We start from the raw sequence: 20,063 nt of genomic DNA on the forward strand, positions 1-20,063 counted from the left end.
ATCTCCAGGCAGGAGTATTTAATTGCTGGCATAAGCCCTTGAGACCTCTCTGCCTCTGTTCTCAGTTCAGTTCAGTTTAGTCGCTCAGTCGTGTCTGACTCTTTGCAACCCCATGAACCGCAGCATGCCAGGCCTCCCTGTCCATCACCAACTCCCAGAGTCCACCCAAACCCATGTCCATTGAGTCAGTGATGCCATCCAACCATCTCATCCTCTGTCATCCCCTCTCCTCCTGCCCTCAATCTTTCCCAGCATCAGGGTCTTTTCCAGTGAGTCAGCTCTTCCCACCAGGTGGCCAAAGTATTGGAGTTTCAGCTTCAACATCAGTCCTTCCAATGAACACCCAGGTCTGATCTCCTTTAGGATGGACTGGTTGGATCTCCTTGCAGTCCAAGGGACTCTCAAGAGTCTTCTCCAACACCACAGTTCAAAAGCATCAATTCTTCAGTGCTCAGCTTTCTTTATAGTCCAACTCTCACATCTATACATGACTATTGGAAAAACTGTAGCCTTGACTAGACGGACCTTTGTTGGCAAAGTAATGTCTCTGCTTTTTAATATGCTATCTAGGTTGGTCATAACTTTCCTTCCAAGGAGCAAGCGTTTTTTAATTTCATGACCGCAATCACCATCTGCTGTGATTTTGGAGCCCAGAAAAATAAAGTCAGCCACTGTTTCCACTGGTTCCCCATCTATTTGCCATAAAGTGACAGGACCAGATGCCATGATCTTAGTTTTCTGAATGTTGGGCTTTAAGCCAACTTTTTCACTCTCCTTTTTCACTTTCATCAAAAGGCTCTTTAGTTCTTCTTCACTTTCTGCCATAAGGGTGGTGTCATCTGCATATCTGAGGTTCTTGATATTTCTCCCAGCAATCTTGATTCCAGCTTGCACTTCATCCAGCCCAGCGTTTCTCATGATGTACTCTGCATATAAGTTAAATAAGCAGGGTGACAATACACAGCCTTGACGTACTCCTTTCCCTATTTGGAACCAGTCTGTTGTTCCATGTCCAGTTCTAACTGTTGCTTCCTGACCTGCATATAGGTTTCTCAAGAGGCAGGTCAGGCAGTCTGGTATTCCCATCTCTTAAAGAATTTTCCACAGTTGATTGTGATCCACACAGTCAAAGGCTTTGGCATAGTCAATAAAGCAGAAATAGATGTTTTTCTGGAACTCTCTTGCTTTTTCCATGATCCAGCGGATGTTGGCAATTTGATCTCTGGTTCCTCCACCTTTTCTAAAACCAGCTTGAACATCTGGAAGTTCACAGTTCGTGTATTGCTGAAGCATGGCTTGGAGAATTTTAAGCATCACTTTACTAGCGTGTGAGATGAGTGCAAATGTGCGGTAGTTTGAGCATTCTTTGATATTGCCTTTCTTTGGGATTGGAATGAAAACTGACCTTTTGCAGTCCTGTGGCCACTGCTGAGTTTTCCAAATTTGCTGGCATATTGAGTGCAGCACTTTCACAGCATCTTCTTTCAGGATTTGAAATAGCTCAACTGGAATTCCATCACCTCCACTAGCTTTGTTCATAGTGATGCTTCTTAAGCCCCACCTGACTTCATATTCCAGGATGTCTGGCTCTAGGTGAGTGATCACACCATTGTGATTATTTGGGGGCATGAAGATCTTTTTTGTATAGTTCTTCCGTATATTCTTGCCACCTCTTCTTAATATCTTCTGCTTCTGTTAGATCCCTATCATTTCTGTCCTTTATTGAGCCCATCTTTGCATGAAATGTTCCCTTGATGTTTCTAATTTTCTTGAAGAGATCTCTAGTCTTTCCCATTCTATTGTTTTCCTCTATTTCTTTGCATTGATTGCTAAGGAAACCTTTCTTATCTGTCCTTGCTATTCTTTGGAACTCTGCATTCAAATGGGTATATCGTTCCTTTTCTCCTTTGCTTTTCGCTTCCCTTCTTTTCACAGATATTTCTAAGGCCTCCTTAGACAGCCATTTTGCTTTTTTGCATTTCTTTTTCATGGCGATGGCCTCTGTTCTAGAAGCCAGTAATGTGAGGGTGCTTCCATCAGCTTCTGTCTTTGAGGAACTAGAGCAGAGCCCCCTGCTGACCTGAGCTGGGGATGGAGCTGAGTAAGAAATAAACTTTTGCTGAGTTAGGCCATTGAGATTTGGGGACTGTTGTTGCAGCATAGTCTAGCCCACCCTGACTGGAACTGATAGTAATACGCGGAGGCTAATATTCTCCCTTCCAGCCCTGTAGCCCTTAAAAATAGAGATTTGTGCAGCCCTTAAGTCAGTCATCCAGATCTTTCTTCACAGCCATCCAACTTTCCCATAGTCCTGCTTTCCTAGACTTCACGTCTAGCCCCCCTCCCCTCTTCTGCCTCCTGAGTCAAATTCTGTACCTGACCAAATCCTGGTCACAGTCTCTCTCTGGCCAGAGTCACAGTGTCTTGGGGAGTGTGTGTGGGGTAGCATTTGGCTCTGCCAAAGACTGAATTTTTACTTCCTGCACCTGTGATGCTGGAAGAAGAGGATCGCCGTGGCATTGTGTATGAAGAGGTGTCCGGGGATGTCGCACCAGATTTTGTTCATGCTTGAATAAAATCAAAGAATGAGAAACACCCAACGTCGCCACCTTGTGGCCAGAAGGACTGTGGCAAAGGCTGGGTGTGCCCACCTCTTAAAACTGGGCTTTGACTTAGAACAGCAGGACCAAGATACACTGGAATGATATCAGGGCACAGTCAGATAATTTTTTTTTAATGTGGCTGTGCCAGGTCTTAGTTGCAGCATGTGGAATCGTAGATCTTCATGGCAGCTTGTGGGATCCAGTTCCCTAACCTGGGATCGAATCCAAGCCTCACATTAGGAACACAGAGTCTTAGCCCCTGAACCACCAGGGAAGTCACAGGCAGCTTGTCTTTCCACGAGGAGGGATGCTATTTGGCCTGCACCAAAATTAGCATTAGAAGACATGCCTCATCTGAAAAATGCCCTGAGCTGGAGAGGGTGGGACCAGGGACGGTCATTGGAATCTGATTCCCCAGAAAGCCAGCTTGGAGTGAGATTTATTGCGGAGACACACCTGACTACACGTAGGATTTTGTGTGGGCTCTGGACACCTCTGGGGACAGGATGTAGGGAGGGGGCCCATGTAAAGCTCCTGCTTTGTCAGACAGGCGGTGGCCCCTGGCTGGCACTCTGGACCCCTTTGTGCTTTTCCATCAGTCTGAAGGGCAGCTGGTATGTTACAAGGGGAAGCATCCAGCCCTCTTTCCCTTTCCCTCGCTGGGCTTGAGCGAGTTCCTCAGCCTCAGTGGCCCAGATGTGTCAGATAAATGGGAGGGACGGGAAGATCAGGAAAGTCCCTTCCAGTATGAATGTTCTAGGATTTGCTTGCCTCATAGCTCCTGTCTCCCTAGACACTCTGTGGGGGATGTGGCTGTGAATTCCCCTGGCATGACCCCTACTTCAACTGGCTTATGGGGGCAGACAAACAGCACATAAACAAATAAATCCTTTTAGATGGTTGTGAAAGCAGTCAGGAGATGCAGCCAGGTGGTGGCTTAGCATGCCTGGGTCAAGGGGCACCAGGTGTGTGTGGTCAGGGAAGTGCAAGGGTCCTGAAGGGTGTGCATTCAAGGCCAGAGTGGCTGGAATAGGTGACCCTGGGGAGGGGACAGAAGCTGGGTCATGCACGATCCTACAGTCTGCAGTTAAGTCTTTGGATTTGATTCAAGGTCAAAACGGTTTTAAGTTCTGGCTTAAAGTAGGGATGTGACCCGACTTGATTTTTTTCCCTCTGTCTTGGGGAGGTGGGGCTCCCAGGGTTGCTCCTCTGCCTTACAGGGCTCAGGGTGGGGTAAGGCAGTGGGGGGTGCCCCAGCAGTGAGGGCTCGGCTTCCTGTGTGGGTGGCTTATTGTGAGCCAACTCAGTGAGCTTGCATCCTTCCCAGGGGCCTCTTCTGCTCCCTGGGTCCAGCCCTGGTCAAGGAGAACCAGTTCTTCAGCCCAATGAGCACCTTCCCAGAGTCACGCATCCTCATTTTTGGTTGTAACTAAGGAGTGCCCCATCTATCTCCTTACGCCTAATCCCTTCCATGTCCCCGGCCATGTCTGTATCCCCACCATCCCCATCTTCATCTCTGTTTCCCTTAAGAACTGAATCCCCACTCCAGACTGGAGCCCTGATCAAACCCAGAGCCACCACTCCTGCTTTTTTGGGGACCGAGGAATTGGCTGGGGGAGATCTATTGGTAGTGGATTGTGATTTGGAGAATGGTGGTAGATGCCCCGGGTTTGTGTGACATCCAAACTCTTCTATACCATCAGTTCCCTCCCCGTTCCCCCCATGTCCCCTCCCAGGCTACCCTCCTGGCTGCCTGGGTGCCCCTGCCTCCTTCCACGCCCCACAGAATGATATTACTGTACCACTGGATTAGAAAGTTAAGACTGGGCCACTTAACCCTGCTCCTTTAGGACTTGGCATCCCAAGCCCCTGAGCCTCAATTCCTCATCCTTGGCCCTGCCCCTCAAGGAGACTTAGCAGCCCCCTGAGGACACAGTTTCAGGGGAAGAGGAGTAGCTAGAAGGCAGGTGACTGGGAAAATTTGCTTCGAGTTTGCATCTTAAGATGCATATTTGAATCATCAGGTTCCTAGCATCATCCAAGAGTCATGGTGGCTGAGTAGAGCCCAGGAGGGCAGGCCTGACAGGGCTGACAGCCCAAGAGAGCACTGTGCCCAGGCAATGAGACAGCCCTGCCAGTCACAGAGCCTCGGCACATGACCTTCACCCCAGCCTCTTCCTCGTCCTGCCTCCATCCCCCTAACCCATCCCCCTGCCTCACATCACTTTCTAGCCCTCACCTCATCCTTTCTGAATCTTCACCCTAATTCCAATCCCATTCTTGGTTCAGTTCCCACCCCTGATCTTGTCCTTATCGCCAACCCATAGTTTGAGAGTCTCCCAGGTACCAGCTATTGTGCGTGGAGGTTTGGAGAAAACCAAATTACGGACATTCTACTCTAGTGGGAAAGACAGATATTCATCTAAGATGTTAACTACAGTGCTCTAGGAGACATTAAGAGTTAAATTTGGTCTTTCTTTTTAATTTATTTATTTTTAATTGGAGGATAATTGCTTTACAGTGTTGTGTTGGTTTCTGCCATACATCAGCATAAATCAGCCATAGGTATATACATGAACCTGCCTAAACCTGGCCTTTCTTGATGAAGCAATTATCAAGCTACAGTCTAAAGGAAGAGGAAACATTAACCAGGTCTAAGAGGGAACAGTGTGTGCAAAGTCCCTGTGGTTGGAAAGAGCTGCTTTCACATTATATCTTTACTCAAAAGCCCCCTTCTCAAAGAGCTGTTGCTTGGCTGTTGTTGTTTAATCGTGTCCAACTCTTTTGAGACCCCATGTGCTACAGATGGGAATACCAGACCACCTGACCTGCCTCTTGAGAAACCTATATGCAGGTCAGGAAGCAACAGTTAGAACTGGACATGGAAGAACAGACTGGTTCCAAATAGGGAAAGGAGTACGTCAAGGCTATGTATTGTCACCCTGCTTATTTAACTTATATGCAGAGTACATCATGAGAAACGCTGGGCTGGATGAAGTGCAAGCTGGAATCAAGATTGTGGGAGAAATATCAAGAACCTCAGATATGCAGATGACACCACCCTTATGGCAGAAAGTGAAGAAGAACTAAAGAGCCTTTTGATGAAAGTGAAAAAGGAGAGTGAAAAAGTTGGCTTAAAGCTCAACATTCAGAAAACTAAGATCATGGCATCCGGTCCTATCATGTCATGGCAAATAGATGGGGAACCAGTGGAAACAGTGGCAGACTTTATTTTTCTGGGCTCCAAAATCACAGCAGATGGTGATTGCAGCCATGAAATTAAAAAACGCTTGCTCCTTGGAAGGAAAGTTATGACCAACCTAGACAGCATATTCAAAAGCAGAGACATTACTTTGCCATCAAAGGTCCGTCTAGTCAAGGCTATGGTTTTTCCAGTGGTCATGTATGGATGTGAGAGTTGGACTGTGAAGAAAACTGAGCGCCGAAGAATTGATGCTTTTGAACTGTGGTGTTGGAGAAGACTCTTGAGAGTCCCTTGGACTGCAAGGAGATCCAACCAGTCCATTCTGAAGGAGATCAGCCCTGGGATTTCTTTGGAAGGAATGATGCTAAAGCTGAAACTCCAGTACTTTGGCCACCTCATGCAAAGAGTTGACTCATTGGAAAAGACTCTGATGCTGGGAGGGATTGGGGGCAGGAGGAGAAGGGGACGACAGAGGATGAGATGGCTGAATGGCATCACTGACTCGATGGACGTGAGTCTGAGTGAACTCTGGGAGTTGGTGATGGACAGGGAAGCCTGTCATGCTGCAATTCATGGGGTTGTAAAGAGTCGAACATGACTGAGCGACTGAACTGAACTGAACTGAGACAGCATATTAAAAAGCAGAGACATTACTTTGCCAACAAAGGTCCATCTAGTCAAGGCTATGGTTTTTCCAGTAGTCATGTATAGATGTGAGAGTTGGACTATAAAGAAAGCTGAGCACTGAAGAATTGATGCTTTTGAACCGTGGTGTTGGAGAACTCTTGAGAGTCCCTTGGACTGCAAGGAGATACAACCAGTCCATCCCAAAGGAAATCAGTCCTGAATATTCATTGGAAGGACTGATGTTGAAGCTGAAACTCCAATACTTTGGCCACCTGATGGGAAAAGCTGACTCATTGGAAAAGACCCTGATGCTGGGAAAGATTGAAGGCAGGAGGAGAGGGGATGACAGAGGATGAGATGGTTGGATGGCATCACCAACTCAATGGACATGAGTGTGAGTAAACTCCAGGAGTTGGTGATGGACAAGGAGACCTGACATGCAGTCCATGGGGTCGCAAAGAGTCGGACATGACTGAGCGATTGAACTGACTGTGCTGGAGTGGGTTGCCATTTCCTTTTCCAGGGGATCTTCCCAACCCAGGGATTGAACCTACATCTCCTGCATTGGCAGGTGGATTCTTTCCACTGGGCCACCAGGGAACCCCCTGACATCTGGCTACTCTATATCTAAAGTGTAGTCTTTTACACTTTATTATATTTCCCTACTTTATAGTTTCTCTTCAGCTCTTATCACTCTTTAACATAGTACTTGATTTACCTGGCTATTAGGTAAAATTGTCTGTTTCCTTTACTAGAATGTAAATTCCATGAAGGCAAGAAGGGATTTGTTTTATGAAGCCCTAAACATATATTGGAAGGGACTTTCCTGGTGGTTCAGTGGTTGAGAATCAGGGGACATAGTTTCAAAAGACCCCTGGTCCGAGGAGATCCCCACATGCCAGGGGGCAAGTAAGCCTGAGTGCCACAGCTACTGAGCCTGTGTGCTGCAATTACTGAAGCCCGGATCCCTAGAGCCCATGCTCTGCAACAAGAGAAGTCACTGAAATGAGAAGCCTGTGCACTGAAACAAGGAGTAGCAGCCGCTCACTGAACTAGAGAAAGCCCGTGCGCAGCAACAAAGACCCAGAGCAGCCAAAAGTAAATATATAAATAAATTGTAGGGAACATAGGAGGGGGCTCCATAGTGTCTGCTGGTGAATGAATGAGAGCCACCTAGTCCCAGACAGAAGAGAGAAAAGGGGAATGTGGTGGGGGATGAGACCCATGAAGGGGGCCCTGGGGGCCACGTGACAGGATGAAGTCATTGTCCCAAAGGTGAGAAGTTGCCACCACCAGGCTTGATCTGCTTGATCTGGAGTAGGAGGCTTCTCTTGTTGTGGATCATGTGCTCTAGACTCAGGCTTCAGTAGGAGCAACTTGTGGGTCTGATTGTGGTGTAAGGATTGGCTGCTCTGTGGCATGTAGGAGCTTCCTGGACCGGGGCAGAACCCATGTCTCTTGCGTTGGCAGGTGAATTCTTAACCAACAGACAACAAGGGAAGTCTCTAGCTTAATTCTTATGCCCCAAGTTTCACTCCAACAGTCTTCTACATTTGTATTCAATCCCAATCCCTCTTTGGCTGATTATGGCCCCATAGAAAACCACAGATAACCCCTCTCCCATCCCTGACCCCTTCCTGGAGATTTTGTGTCCCTTAGGGTCCCCAAGCTCTAGTTTCAACACCCATCACCCTTTGTATTGTGGGCTCTGGGCCCTGGGACAGGATAGGCCAGCCTTCCTACTTTGGGCACTAACTGCCCCATTTCCCAGAGTGGAATGGCAAAGCAACAGGCCAGGTGAACAGTGGGTTTATGCTGCGTCCGCCTCCCTTGACCTCCACCCACCGGAGCCCCCAGAACCAGTACCAGTGATCCGCTGTCCATGGCCCTGCTCAGCAGTGCCCAGTGTTGTAGCCAATAGGGGTGGGCAGAAGGAAGGAACTGTTGACTGATAAAGATCTGGGGGCCCTCCCCCTAACTTTCCTGGGGCCTTGGCTCAGGCTGGACTGGCTCCTCCACCCTGAAGTCTCCTCCATCCAAGGCCTCTTCTACCCGCCCTCTCAGGGGCAGGCCCAGCACCCTGCCTATTGTCCCTCCCTGCCAGCTCCCAGAAGGCCCGCAGCCCAGACGCCTGCTCACTGGCCCTGGAGCACAGCCCCACCCCAGCCTGCCAGGCTCCTGTCCTGCACCCGACCTGGTGCAACCCCCACCCCCGTCCGGGGCAGCAGCTTCACCAGCCTCTGGGTCCCTGCTTCACCTCTCCACCTCGGAAGGCTGACCTTTCCATTCCTGTCTGTGTCTGACTTTTCCTGCCGGGCTTGGGCCCCCCTGTGGCCCCCCTCACCGTGTCTGTGATTGAGCCCCCTTCCTGCCTCCTGAAGAGCAACCATGGCCACCTACAAAGTCAGGGTGGCCACAGGCACCGATTTCTTGTCGGGAACCATGGACTCCATCTCTCTGATCATCGTGGGGACTCAGGGAGAGAGCCATAAGCAGCTGCTGAATCACTTTGGGAGAGATTTTGCAACTGGTGCGGTGAGTGAGTGTGTGTGTGTGTGTGTGTGTGTGTGTGTGTGTGTGTGTGTGTGAGTGTGCCTGGGGAGAAAGGGGAGGTATGGAGGGGTACAGGACTCTGAAAGCAGCGAGGCTCCAAGATGGCTCAAAGGCCCCTCACCCAAGACCTGACTCCCAGCCTCTTCCACCACCTCCCCACCACCCGTCACCTCTCATTTCTTTGCCATCATTGCTCATTCCTCCCCCTGCTCTTTTCTCACCTCTTTTTCTCTCTCCTCATCCCTTGCTGTCATCACCCACCCACATCCCTCACCTCTCAACCCTCTCTCGCTTGTTTCATCTCTCCTGCTTTCCAGTCTCTTTCCACCCCCTCTTCCCTCATCCCTTTCCTGTTTCCTCTCTCAGACTCTTCCTCATGCTTCCCTCTCCCATTCTTACTCACCCTTCCTAAATTAACACATTATCGACCAGGGGATTTTTTGCAAAATAAGATCCATGGTCAGTGATTTGTTATGTAAGTGAGTACTGAACCATCCTGGTAAATAATGTTCAGGTAACAAAAGACTTATTGATGTGTCTTTGGTCAGTAAGTTGTTAAGCTTCAGCATCACTGGCTTAAATTTCCACTGGATTCTCTGTGTCATACAAGGCATCAGACCAGCTGTCCAGCAGGGACTGTCCTGCTCTGTGATGAAAGGCCCCATCTGCTGGGCCCTCAGCCTAAGTTTGAGTCAGGTCCAGCCACCTGCTGCTATGTGACCTTAGTAGCTCACTCTATCTTTGTAGACATTTCTGAATCTCCACATCTTCACTGATAAGTGGGAGGAAACGGGAGGCTGGTTGGACCACCTCTGCCTACTCTTAAGGATGTAGGAGGCTTGGGGGGCTCTATATAGACCCCTTGTACACCAGTCCCTGGGGGTCTGCATGGCTCCTGAAGCCTCAGGTGGCTGGGGAGGAGGAAGTGGGAGGAGGGGATTTCAGGAGCTGAGGATGGAGAGAGGGAGGGCCTGGAGTCCTCCCCAGGTGGGGTCAGGCAGGTGGGAGGGACAGAGACCCCAACAATCAGCTCATCCCGGTCTAGGGAGGTGAGCATTGCCCAGCATGAGTGGGGCCTGGGTGAGGGGGCAGGCAGGTGGGAGGCTGGCCCGCTCAGCTGGCCCTGTGTCCGCCCAGGTGGACGACTACACTGTCCAGTGTCAGCAGGACCTGGGGGACCTCATCATCGTCCGCCTGTACAAGGAGCGCTACTCCTTCTTCCCCAAGAACCCCTGGTACTGCAACTACGTGCAGGTCTGTGCACCCAATGGCCGCATCTACCACTTCCCTGCCTACCAGTGGATAGACGGCTATGGGACCCTGGCGCTCCGGGAGGCTACAGGTAAGCCCTCTCTGTCTCCATCCCATACGATGAAGCCCCTCGCTCTGGCCTGGCCACCCCAGCGTGGCCACCCCAGGCTCCCAGCCAGCCAGCCTAGTGCCAGCCTGACAGGGGCACCAGGCACACCTGTCACTCTCCCACACCAGCCATGGTCCATGCTGCTCTGCTGGGCCCGGCTCAAGGCTGCGGCCTGGAGGAACGAGGCGCTACTCTCTGGACCCCAGGGTCTGACTGCAGACAGCATTCTCAGAGCAGGCTCTCCATTACCTCTACAGTCCTCCCCTCAATGCCCACAGGAAGCCTGGCTACTCTCAGACCTCAGGACTCTGATCGGATGCCCTGTGTATGCCAAGCAGCAGGCGCTGCTGCTCTGAAGACTCCCTGTTACCCCCTCAGGGTGCTGTTACTGTAACAGGATGCCTTGTTACTCTGATAGGATTTCCCATGATTCCACCTGTTGCCTTGTTATTTTCTGAAGAAGCCCTGATGGTTCAACAGCCCTCCAAGGCCCTACAACAGGAGGTCTTGTACCTTCTCACGATGCCCTGGATTTCTAATTGAGCATTTCTTAGACTGATGGGATGTTCTGTGGCTCCAATGGGCTTCCAATTGCCCCAAAAGGACACCTTATTTCCCTCAAAGGACTCACTGCCCACTCCACCCCCTATTCAGTGAGGCTCCTTCACAGTCCAATCCAAGGCCCAGTTACTCATATCGACTGTCAGAGTTCTTTGAGGTGGCCAGTCAAGGCTGCCCCAGCTGTATTCCCAGCCACTTGATTGCTGCCATGGAAAAGGGACAGGACCTGAGGGCCCAAGTCCCTTGCATCCACCCTTATATCCACCCTGTGTGGCTGCTCCAAGGAGACTGCACTCTTGTCCTCTTTTGTTCCCCTCTCTCAACCAGCCATGCTCCTCTGGCCTCCTCCGAGGTAGATGAGAGGGGAGACAGGGCTGAGGGAGCCCCAGGGTAGGGAGCTCCTCCTCTCAGAGGCTGACCACCCCTCTCCCTTCTCTCATTTCCCCATGGTCAAGTCCTTGCCCTGGGAGCAGGGGGTCAGGGCCTGAGCTGGGGAAAGGAGAGTCAGGGGCAGAGGGAAGCAGGCCTGGCCAGGTGGGGGCGATAGGAGAGGGCCTCACAGAGGACGCAGAGCATCTTCCCACAGTGATAGGTCTGAGTGGCATGGAAACGGGACAGGCAGGGTAGTGCTGGGAGGCAGTCACGAATGGGGTTGGGTGGGGCAGCTGCCATGAAATACCAGGGCAGGGAGACTTGAATGACCGGCTGGGACCTTCAAGGATGAAGGCTCCCACCCCAGGGATGAAACTGAACTGAGTCTGTGGGTCATACAACTCCAGATGGCATTGTTCACCCTGAGTGCAATGTGAGCTGAGGCAGATAGAAGGAGAAGGAAGGTGGCCTGTGAAGGAAAATGATAGGGAGGTAGCAATAGGCACCTGCCAGCCTGGGACTACCAGCCAGGATGTGAGTGTCAGCTTCACCACTTGCTGGACATCTGGACTCATTTCCAAGTTCTTCTAAACCTCAGTGTCCTCATTTGTCAAACTGGGCTGACAGCAGAACCTACTTCATGGGGTTGATGCGAGAAGCCAATGTTATTTCTGAAATTTTCCTTTAAACATGTTTGGACTGAGGTTGACTGCAGGGAACTGAATCTAGGGAAAGTGAAACTACAGTTAAGGGGACTCCCTGTATGTATTTACACAAATGTATCTTCATATATGCATATATTCTTTATACACTCACACATACCGTATGTTACATATACATCCGCCAGGGTAACTGAAAATATGTCAAATGTTTCTGCAAGCCAAAACTGAGTAGTTTCAGAGTGATATAAATCAAGACCCTACGCAGCCTCAGGTAAATTTAGATCAGGTTTGATTGGCCAAGAAGTGTGTGCCTATTTGTGGAAAAAAATAATAATAAAAAACAAAAACTTGATTTCTGGACCTTTTGAAATTGTGGAGATCAGACTGTGGGTCTATAATAGTCATCTGCCTCATAATTCAAACTGTTGTTGTGCAAATTAAATTATTGACATAAGTATTTAGAAGGGCTTCCTAGGTGGTTCAGACGGTAAGGAATCCGCAGGCAATGCAGGAGACCCAGGAGACTTGGGTTCGATCCCTGGGTCAAGAAGATGCCCCAGAGAAGGAAATGGCAATCCACTCCAGTATACTTGCCTGGGAAATCCCATGGAGAGAGGAGCCCAGCAGGCCCCAGTCCATGAAGTTGCCGAGTCAGACATGATTGAGCAATTAACACAATATTTAGAAAGTGCCTGGTACCCAGTAAGTTCTAAATAACTGTTAGGTATTCATGTTCCAGGAGTTCTAGAAGAGGGACTTCCCTGCAGCAGAGCCCCCTGGGAGGGTAGAGCAAGGACAGGGAAGGGTGGTCCATAATCCTTTTGATCCTTTCATCTGAGTTTCTGGGAGAAGACACACCCTCTCTCTCCCAGGGTAAGCCTTCCCCATCCTTGGCCCTGTCCCACCTCCCCACAGCGCTGACCTTGAGGACAGAAGCTGAATTCTGATCCCTGAAGTGGGCAGGGGCAGATCTTGAGCCTCCTCCTTGGTCTCCCTACAGGAAAGACAGCAGCAGATGACACACTCCCGATCCTTCTGGAACACCGAAAGGAGGAGCTCAGAGCCAAGCAGGACTTCTACCAGTGAGGGGGGTGGGGGGCAGGGGCTGTGGAAGGTCAGGGGGCCAGTGGTGGTTGTGCCCTGGGATGGTGCGTGGCCATCAGGACCGACCGGCTCGGCTTCTGTTTGCAGATGGAGAGTCTTTGTTCCTGGCCTGCCCAACTACGTACACATTCCCAGCTACCGCCCTCCTGCCCGGAGAAACCCCAACCGGCCGGAGTAAGGACTTGGGGCTGCCCAAGGGCCCCTCCCACGGCTGACACCTGCTCTCTGCCCCCTCCCTGTGCCCTGGACCCCAGATGCCCAGCCCTGCTCTCCTCCCTACAGGTGGAATGGCTATATCCCGGGGTTCCCGATTCTCATAAACTTTAAGGCCACCAAGTTCCTGGACTTAAATCTGCGCTACTCCTTCATCAAGACGGCCTCCTTCTTCCTCCGCCTGAGCCCCATGTGAGTGTGTGTGAGGGGCGGGGTGTGAGGGCTCTTGTGAAGACTGTCCCGCCCCACGCCCGCCTCCACCACAGCATGGCCAGGAGGGCAGCGGGAGCCGGAAAGAGAGGGTTAGGGAACCTTAGAGGTGACACTCCAAGACCTAGACATAGGAAGGCCTTGAGCTGTGCCACGGGGCGACCCGGAGACCCACCCCCGCGCCAGACTCAGGGACTCAAGAGACCCTGGGGGTGGGGGTGGGGCAGCTCTACCGCCATCCCAGGGGCACTGGACCCCATCTCTGACGGCCTCCCCCTCGAATCCCCTGTCCTAGGGCACTGGGGTTCAAACTCCGCGGCCTGGTGGACAGCAAACGGTCCTGGAAGAGACTGAAGGACATTAAGAAAATTTTCCCTGGCAATAAATCTGTCGTCTTCGGTATGGGGTGGGAACGAGAACGGGGAAGCTGGGCGAGATCGGGCCCCAGGTGCTCGAGCCGCGGGCAGGAGGCAGGACCCTCGCGTGGGATGTGGGGTGGGAGCCGCACAGAGAACCTGAGGCCGGAATTCGCACAGGCGAGCGCGCCCTCTGACGGCTCCTTGGAAAACGCCGCCCGGCGCCCCTCCGGCGGCTCGGTTTTCCTCCCGAAACCTCCGTGGTCCATGGCCTTCCTCCCTCTCCCCGGGCCTCAGCTCTTGTCCTCTCTGACCCTGAGGGGGAGTGGGTGGCTTCGTGACGTCCCCGCGCTGTCCCCCCAGAGTACGTGGCTGAGCACTGGGCAGAGGACAGCTTCTTTGGGTACCAGTACCTCAATGGCATCAACCCAGGCCTGCTCTGCCGCTGCACGCGGATCCCGGACAAGTTCCCGGTCACAGACGACATGGTGGCCCCCTTCCTGGGCGAGGGAACGTGCCTACAAGCGGAACTGGAGGTGAAGCCTGCTCTGGAGTTGAGCCCCCCACAGCCTCCCTTCCTCCCTGTCTCCTGGCATCCCTGTCTCTCCCCACCAACTCCTCGGCATACCCCCACCCTCTACCCAACCCCCCTGCTCGGGTCCTGGCCAACCTCACACCTGGGGAGCCAGAGCACCCTGCACTCAAGGCGTGGGTCATGGGTACCACGTGTTGGGTGCCTACCTGTCCACTCATCACGGCTCCCCTCCAGAAGGGGAACATTTACCTGGCCGACTACCGCATCTTGGAGGGCATTCCCGCCGTTGAACTTAACGGCCAGAAGCAGTACCACTGTGCCCCACTCTGCCTGCTGCACTTTGGCCGGGAAGGGAACCTCCTGCCTATTGCCATCCAGGTGCCTGGGGTGCAGGTCTGGGGGTGGGTGCTGTGTGAGTGTTGCCAGCGGGTGAGCCTCTGTGTGTACATGAAGAGATGTGTGATTGCATGGGCTGGTGTGTGCACTTGTATACGTCTATCTGTGTGAGTTTATGGTCAGTCGGTCAGCCTGTGTATGTGTGTGTATGTGAACTTTATGTCCCTGTGTGTGTACCTATTTGTGAAGGGTTGTGCCTGTGTGAGTGTGCATTATCTCTGTGTAGGCATGTGTGCCTGTGTGAGTCTATGTTCCTATGTGTGCATCTAAGAATACACTTGTGTTTATGTATGTCTCTGTCTGTGTGTGTGGCTAGTGGTGAGCCTAGTGTATGGCTGTGAGCACCAGACTGAGTCTCCAAGGCGCCCTTCATGGGTGCATCTTTGTGCTGCCACTTGGATGCCCATGCTGCATAAAGTTGAGTCCCTATGGGTACACTCGTGTGTAAGCCCCAGTGTGTAGAGTGTGGGTACTGTGTCTATATGCACAGAAGTGACCAGGTAGGAATAAGCCTGTCTCTTTGACTCCATTCATCCATCTGCTTGATAAGTCAGTGTCTGCTATGGCTTATCTGCTAGAAAAACTGTGCTAATCAAACTTAGCCACTGCCTCGAGAGTGTGGCCTGGCTGGAAGGGAAACTGGGATGCTTTCTTCCCAGAGGTTTCCAGCAGGATCAGGTCTGAATTAGTCACCCCTTGGGGTGGGAGTGGGGGTCAGCCAGCTCTGATGCTCCTGGCTTGTTAGTGGAGTGGTGCAGACTAGATTTCAATGAACCACTAACCCCCAGGGAGCTGGGTGCCCTTGTGCGCTGCACAGCCTGCACAGCTGAATGTGGCGACTATGGGATTGAGGTAAGGATGGGTTTTCAAAGGAGGCAGACTTTGAGCTGGTTCTTATAGAATGAGTGGGAGCTTTCAGGTAGAGGAAGGGATGGGGGAAGGTAGCACAGGCAGAGGGACGAGCAGGAGCAGATGTGAGAAGGGAGGGGAGGCCCTGGTGTGCTCAGAGGACCAGAGGGACTGGAGTGTAGGGGCTGGGGTTTTCACCCGCTGGTCTCCCTTCTGCCTCCCTCGTGCAGTGGGGGCCTTGTGTATGTGGGTCTCTGCTCTCACCTAACACTTTCTCCTTCCTCACCCCCAGCTCAGCCAGACCCCCGGGCCCGACTGCCCCATCTTCCTGCCCAGTGACTCCGAGTGGGACTGGCTGCTGGCCAAGACATGGGTGCGCTATGCTGAGTTCTACTGCCACGAGGGCATCTCCCACTTACTGGAGACCCACCTCATCGCTGAGGCCTTCTGCCTGGCCATGCTGAGGCAGCTACCCATGTGCCACCCCCTCTACAAGGTATGGGCTTGGGCCAAGGGGCCTCTATGAAACATCGCTGCCCTCAGTCATCCCCAGAAAGCTGCCTGGTTTGCTCAGCAGTCAGAAGGATTCCAGCTAGACTTGGGGAAGCAGCTTGGGGGGCTGTCGAGGGGTCTGATGTTGCAGAAACAGGGGGTGCTGACATTCTGTGGGGGATGACTTTAGCCCTCTCTCATCATCTTCCTTGATCCCCCCAACAGCTCCTCATCCCCCACACCCGATACACCATCCAGATCAACAGCATCGGGCGGGCTGTCCTCCTTAATGAAGGGGGGCTCTCTGCCAGGGTAAGACTTCTTTCTCCAACCCCACAAGACATGTGTTTCCCTTCTGGCCTTTACGGTTTGACTAAAGCTGAACTTCCCAGCTGCCTTTAGATCATGAGTGGGCATGGAGGAAGGGGACCAGTTAAGACGGGTGCTGTGTCTGCCAGGCTCCAGAGGCCAAGTTGGGTGTGCTGGTCTGGAGTGAGAGGATCCCTAGAGAGTGTGCTCCAAGGTCTGCCTGGTCCCTAACAGAGCATGTCCCTGGGCCTGGCGGGCTTTGCCGAGGCGATGGTGCGGGCTCTGTCGGAGATCAACTATGACAACCTCTACCTCCCCGACGACTTCGTGAGACGTGGGGTTCAGGACCTGCCAGGGTATTATTACCGTGAGGACAGCCTGGCAGTGTGGGACGCACTGGAGAGGTGAGGTCAGGGCAGCAATGGGTGCCACTTGAGGGGAACACACCCTGGGATGTTAGAGGCAGTCTGGGGAGCTTTTAAGGACCAGGGGTGCCATCCTGGGGCTTGGGGATAAGGTCTGGAATGTGTGTGGGGATCACACATGTGCTCACACTCTGCGTGGGGCCTCTGAGGCCTGATGGCCCCCTTCTTTGCTTTGGCCCCAGCCTGCCTCTGCTTGCCAGACCCTGTCTGGGCTCTGAGCTGCCTGTGGGCCTCATCTGATCCTTACTGGGAGCACTCTGAGTGTTTTCTGACCTTGCCCAGCTGCTCATCTTGCTACCTCTGCCCACCCACAGGCCTCAGGCTGCTCTGGGTCAGCCAATGCTGGGGCATCCTGAAGGAGGTGGGAGAACCATGGTGAGGGAAGGCACTGGGGGTTCAAACTAAGGTCCTGTCCCCTGGTCAGGTATGTGACAGAGATCATCACCTACTATTACCCGTGTGACGCTGCTGTGGAAGGTGACCTGGAATTGCAGTCCTGGGTGCAGGAGATATTCAAGGAGTGCCTACTAGGGCGTGAGAGTTCAGGTATGGGCCTGACCCCCAGCAGGGACCCGGGGCTGTGGCGTGGGGTGGGCTGGAGCTAGTCTCACTTTGGGCTGAAGGAGGCCAAAGACAGCCCTAGGATTTGACAGAGCTCTTCGCTGGCCGCTGGAGCAGTGGTATCTCAGAGAGGTTGGGGAGGAAAGCCTGACTAGCTGGGGGTCCCTGTCTGAGCTCAGGGTCTGTGGGTCATCTTGGTCGATACCTGGAGAGATCCCAGTCTCTTGCTTCAGAAAAAAAAAACACCTTTGTGGGCTGAGAAATGGGGCATGAGTTCCAACAGGCCAGGCCAGTGTGTACTGGTGGTGGGGGAGCTGGCGAGGAGCAGGCAGGCTTCAGGAGAGGGAGGGGATGGGGAGCGAATCCTGAAGACGTGCCACTTGGGCACCCACTCAACAAGTATTTGGTGAGCACCTGTGACGTGGTGAACACTGTACTGGTTACTGCGGAGGCCAAAGGGAAAGAGACGCTGAAGGCGCTGCCCTTGAGTTGATCAGTCTCTAGGGGTAGCCGCTCACTCTAAACGGGCAGGTGTAAGACTGGTGCAGTTTGTAGGGAAGCCAGGGAGGGGCTGTAGGAACCCAGCGTGGGGCAGGGGAACCTACCCCAGCTTGGGGAGGGCTGGCAGGTAGAGAGTGAGGGGTGGGTAGCAGCAAGCTGCTGCTGCTGCTGCTGCTAAGTCGCTTCAGTCGTGTCCGACTCTGTGCGACCCCATAGACGGCAGCCCACCAGGCTCCCCCATCCCTGGGATTCTCCAGGCAAGAACACTGGAGTGGGTTGCCATTTCCTTCTCCAATGCATGAAAGTGAAAAGTGAAAGTGAAGTCGCTCAGTCGTGTCCTAGGATTTGTGCAATGGGAGGTCAGCCAGGTGATGACAGAGGTGGGGTTGGAGAGTCCTGACTTGGGAGCTGCATGTGGAAAGGCCTGAAAGCCAGACTGAGCAGAGTTAGTTCTGGGACTGCTGATAAGTCCCTGCAGCTGGGGTTCTGGGGCAGGAGGAGTGGGGCAGCCTCCTCTGAGATGAGGCTGAAGCCAGGAGCAGGGGCTGGGTGCTGCAGCCAGGTTAAGGAATCTGGAATTCCTCCGCGTTCAGAGGGAGCCGTCGAGGGGTGTCTGGGGAGATAAAGCGTGCACAGCAGGATGTCAGACTGCACTGGTGGTCAGGGAACAGTTTGGGAAGCTGCTGTGGTGTTCAGGAGGGAGATGACAGGGACCTTCCCTGGGAGGGAGCTCTGGGGATGAAGAGGATGCCAGAGCTAGCTGGGAGACAGAAATGACAGGACCTGCTGACTGGTTTGGGTTTGTCGGTGGGGGCTGAGTGGTGGGACGGAGGAGCCAAAGGTGACTCCTGGATTTTGGGCTTTTGAAACTAGGTGGATAGTGTGTATCATTCTTTGGGCTGGGGGCCTGGAAGGAGAAGCAGTTGAGGGAGGAAGATGACTGGAGGAAGGGTCTGGTTTGAATGTGTTGGGCTTTTGGAACCTGGGTTCACCATGGCAACCAGAGCTAGGTGCTCAGGTGGGGCACAGGAAAGAGAAGCAAGCTTGGAGAAGCCCCCGAGGACATTTGACCAAGGCCCAGTTGAACCCCACCTTGGGGGTGGTGGGGGTGGGGTTGTGGCCAAACAAGGGCCAAACAGGCAGGTTGGGGGCAGCATGGAGGGCTGGAAGAACAGGGTGAGCTGGGCTTGGCCATGCTCTCTGTGGGCCAGCCAGGACCTGGGCAGCACTGATGTGGCCTGGGCCTTACCTGCCCGCACCTGCCCTTCCCCCAGGCTTCCCCACATGCTTGCGAACTGTGCCTGAGCTGATCCGATATATCACCATTGTCATCTACACCTGCTCTGCAAAGCACGCAGCTGTCAACACAGGGCAGGTACCTGGACTCACCAGCCCCTGCCCCAGGCCCAGACTTGACCTTAATCCCAGCCCCAATGTCTGAACTCTGCCTCAGCCATAATCCCCAGTCTGGCCCAGATCTGTCTCAACCAGAGTCCCCAGTTCAATCCCTGCCTCCATCGACACCCGAGGGTCTCGGGGTGCCCTCTGACCCAGAAGCCCCTCTCTACTCCACCTCTAGTTGGAGTTCACCGCCTGGATGCCCAACTTCCCCTCATCCATGCGGAACCCACCAATACAGGCCAAGGGGCTGACCACGCTGGAGACCTTTCTTGACACATTGCCGGATATTAAGACCACATGCATCACCCTACTGGTGCTTTGGACACTCAGTCGGGAGCCCGACGACAAGGTGTCCTGGGCCTGGGGTGCAGGTTGGGGTGGGGAACCTCTGAGCAGAGGCAGGCAGCTGGGGAGCTGGGAGCCCAACGAGAGGGGGGTGTCAAGGGCAAGAGGCAGGGAGGGAGGCTGCTGAAGGGGAAGGACGGAAGGGGTGGGGAGGGGTGGGGCTCAATTCCAGCCGCCTGGTTCTGTGCCCGCAGCGGCCCCTGGGCCACTTCCCGGACATCCACTTCGTGGAGGAGGCCCCGCGGAGGAGCATAGAGACCCTCCGCCAGCGCCTGGCCCAGATCTCACACAACATCCGCCAACGCAACAAGTGTCTCCCCATCCCCTACTACTATCTGGACCCCGTGCTGATTGAGAACAGCATTTCTATTTAGGATGGCCCCTCTCCACTCAACTTTCCTGCCCTGCACCCGCCTGTTTTCC

The 20,063-nt window shown here is 53.2% G+C and overlaps 1 protein-coding gene across 1 annotated transcript; it reads left to right on the forward strand.

The window, feature by feature from the left end:
* The first annotated feature begins 8,823 nt into the window (after positions 1-8,823).
* On the forward strand, positions 8,824-20,044 carry ALOX12B (arachidonate 12-lipoxygenase, 12R type). The gene is made up of 15 exons (XM_055580056.1): positions 8,824-8,970; positions 10,126-10,330; positions 12,944-13,025; positions 13,135-13,221; positions 13,330-13,452; positions 13,766-13,869; positions 14,190-14,362; positions 14,596-14,739; positions 15,899-16,102; positions 16,324-16,410; positions 16,642-16,811; positions 17,257-17,378; positions 19,169-19,269; positions 19,474-19,644; positions 19,835-20,044. Exons 1-15 carry the CDS (start codon positions 8,824-8,826, stop codon positions 20,012-20,014), a joined length of 2,100 nt encoding a protein of 699 aa, XP_055436031.1. The 3' UTR covers positions 20,015-20,044.
* Positions 20,045-20,063: the final 19 nt, after the last annotated feature.

This window comes from Bubalus kerabau, chromosome 4, assembly GCF_029407905.1.
Source record: "Bubalus kerabau isolate K-KA32 ecotype Philippines breed swamp buffalo chromosome 4, PCC_UOA_SB_1v2, whole genome shotgun sequence".
Taxonomy (NCBI): Eukaryota; Metazoa; Chordata; class Mammalia; order Artiodactyla; family Bovidae; genus Bubalus; species Bubalus kerabau.

Excerpts from the sequence above, each read along its gene's own strand:
- ALOX12B (XM_055580056.1), top strand. The coding sequence starts at position 8,824 with ATGGCCACCTACAAAGTCAGGGTGGCCACAGGCACCGATTTCTTGTCG. Across the intron at positions 8,971-10,125 it reads GAGATTTTGCAACTGGTGCG|GTGGACGACTACACTGTCCA; the intron begins GTGAGTGAGTGT and ends GTGTCCGCCCAG. Across the intron at positions 16,411-16,641 it reads AAGGGGGGCTCTCTGCCAGG|AGCATGTCCCTGGGCCTGGC; the intron begins GTAAGACTTCTT and ends GGTCCCTAACAG.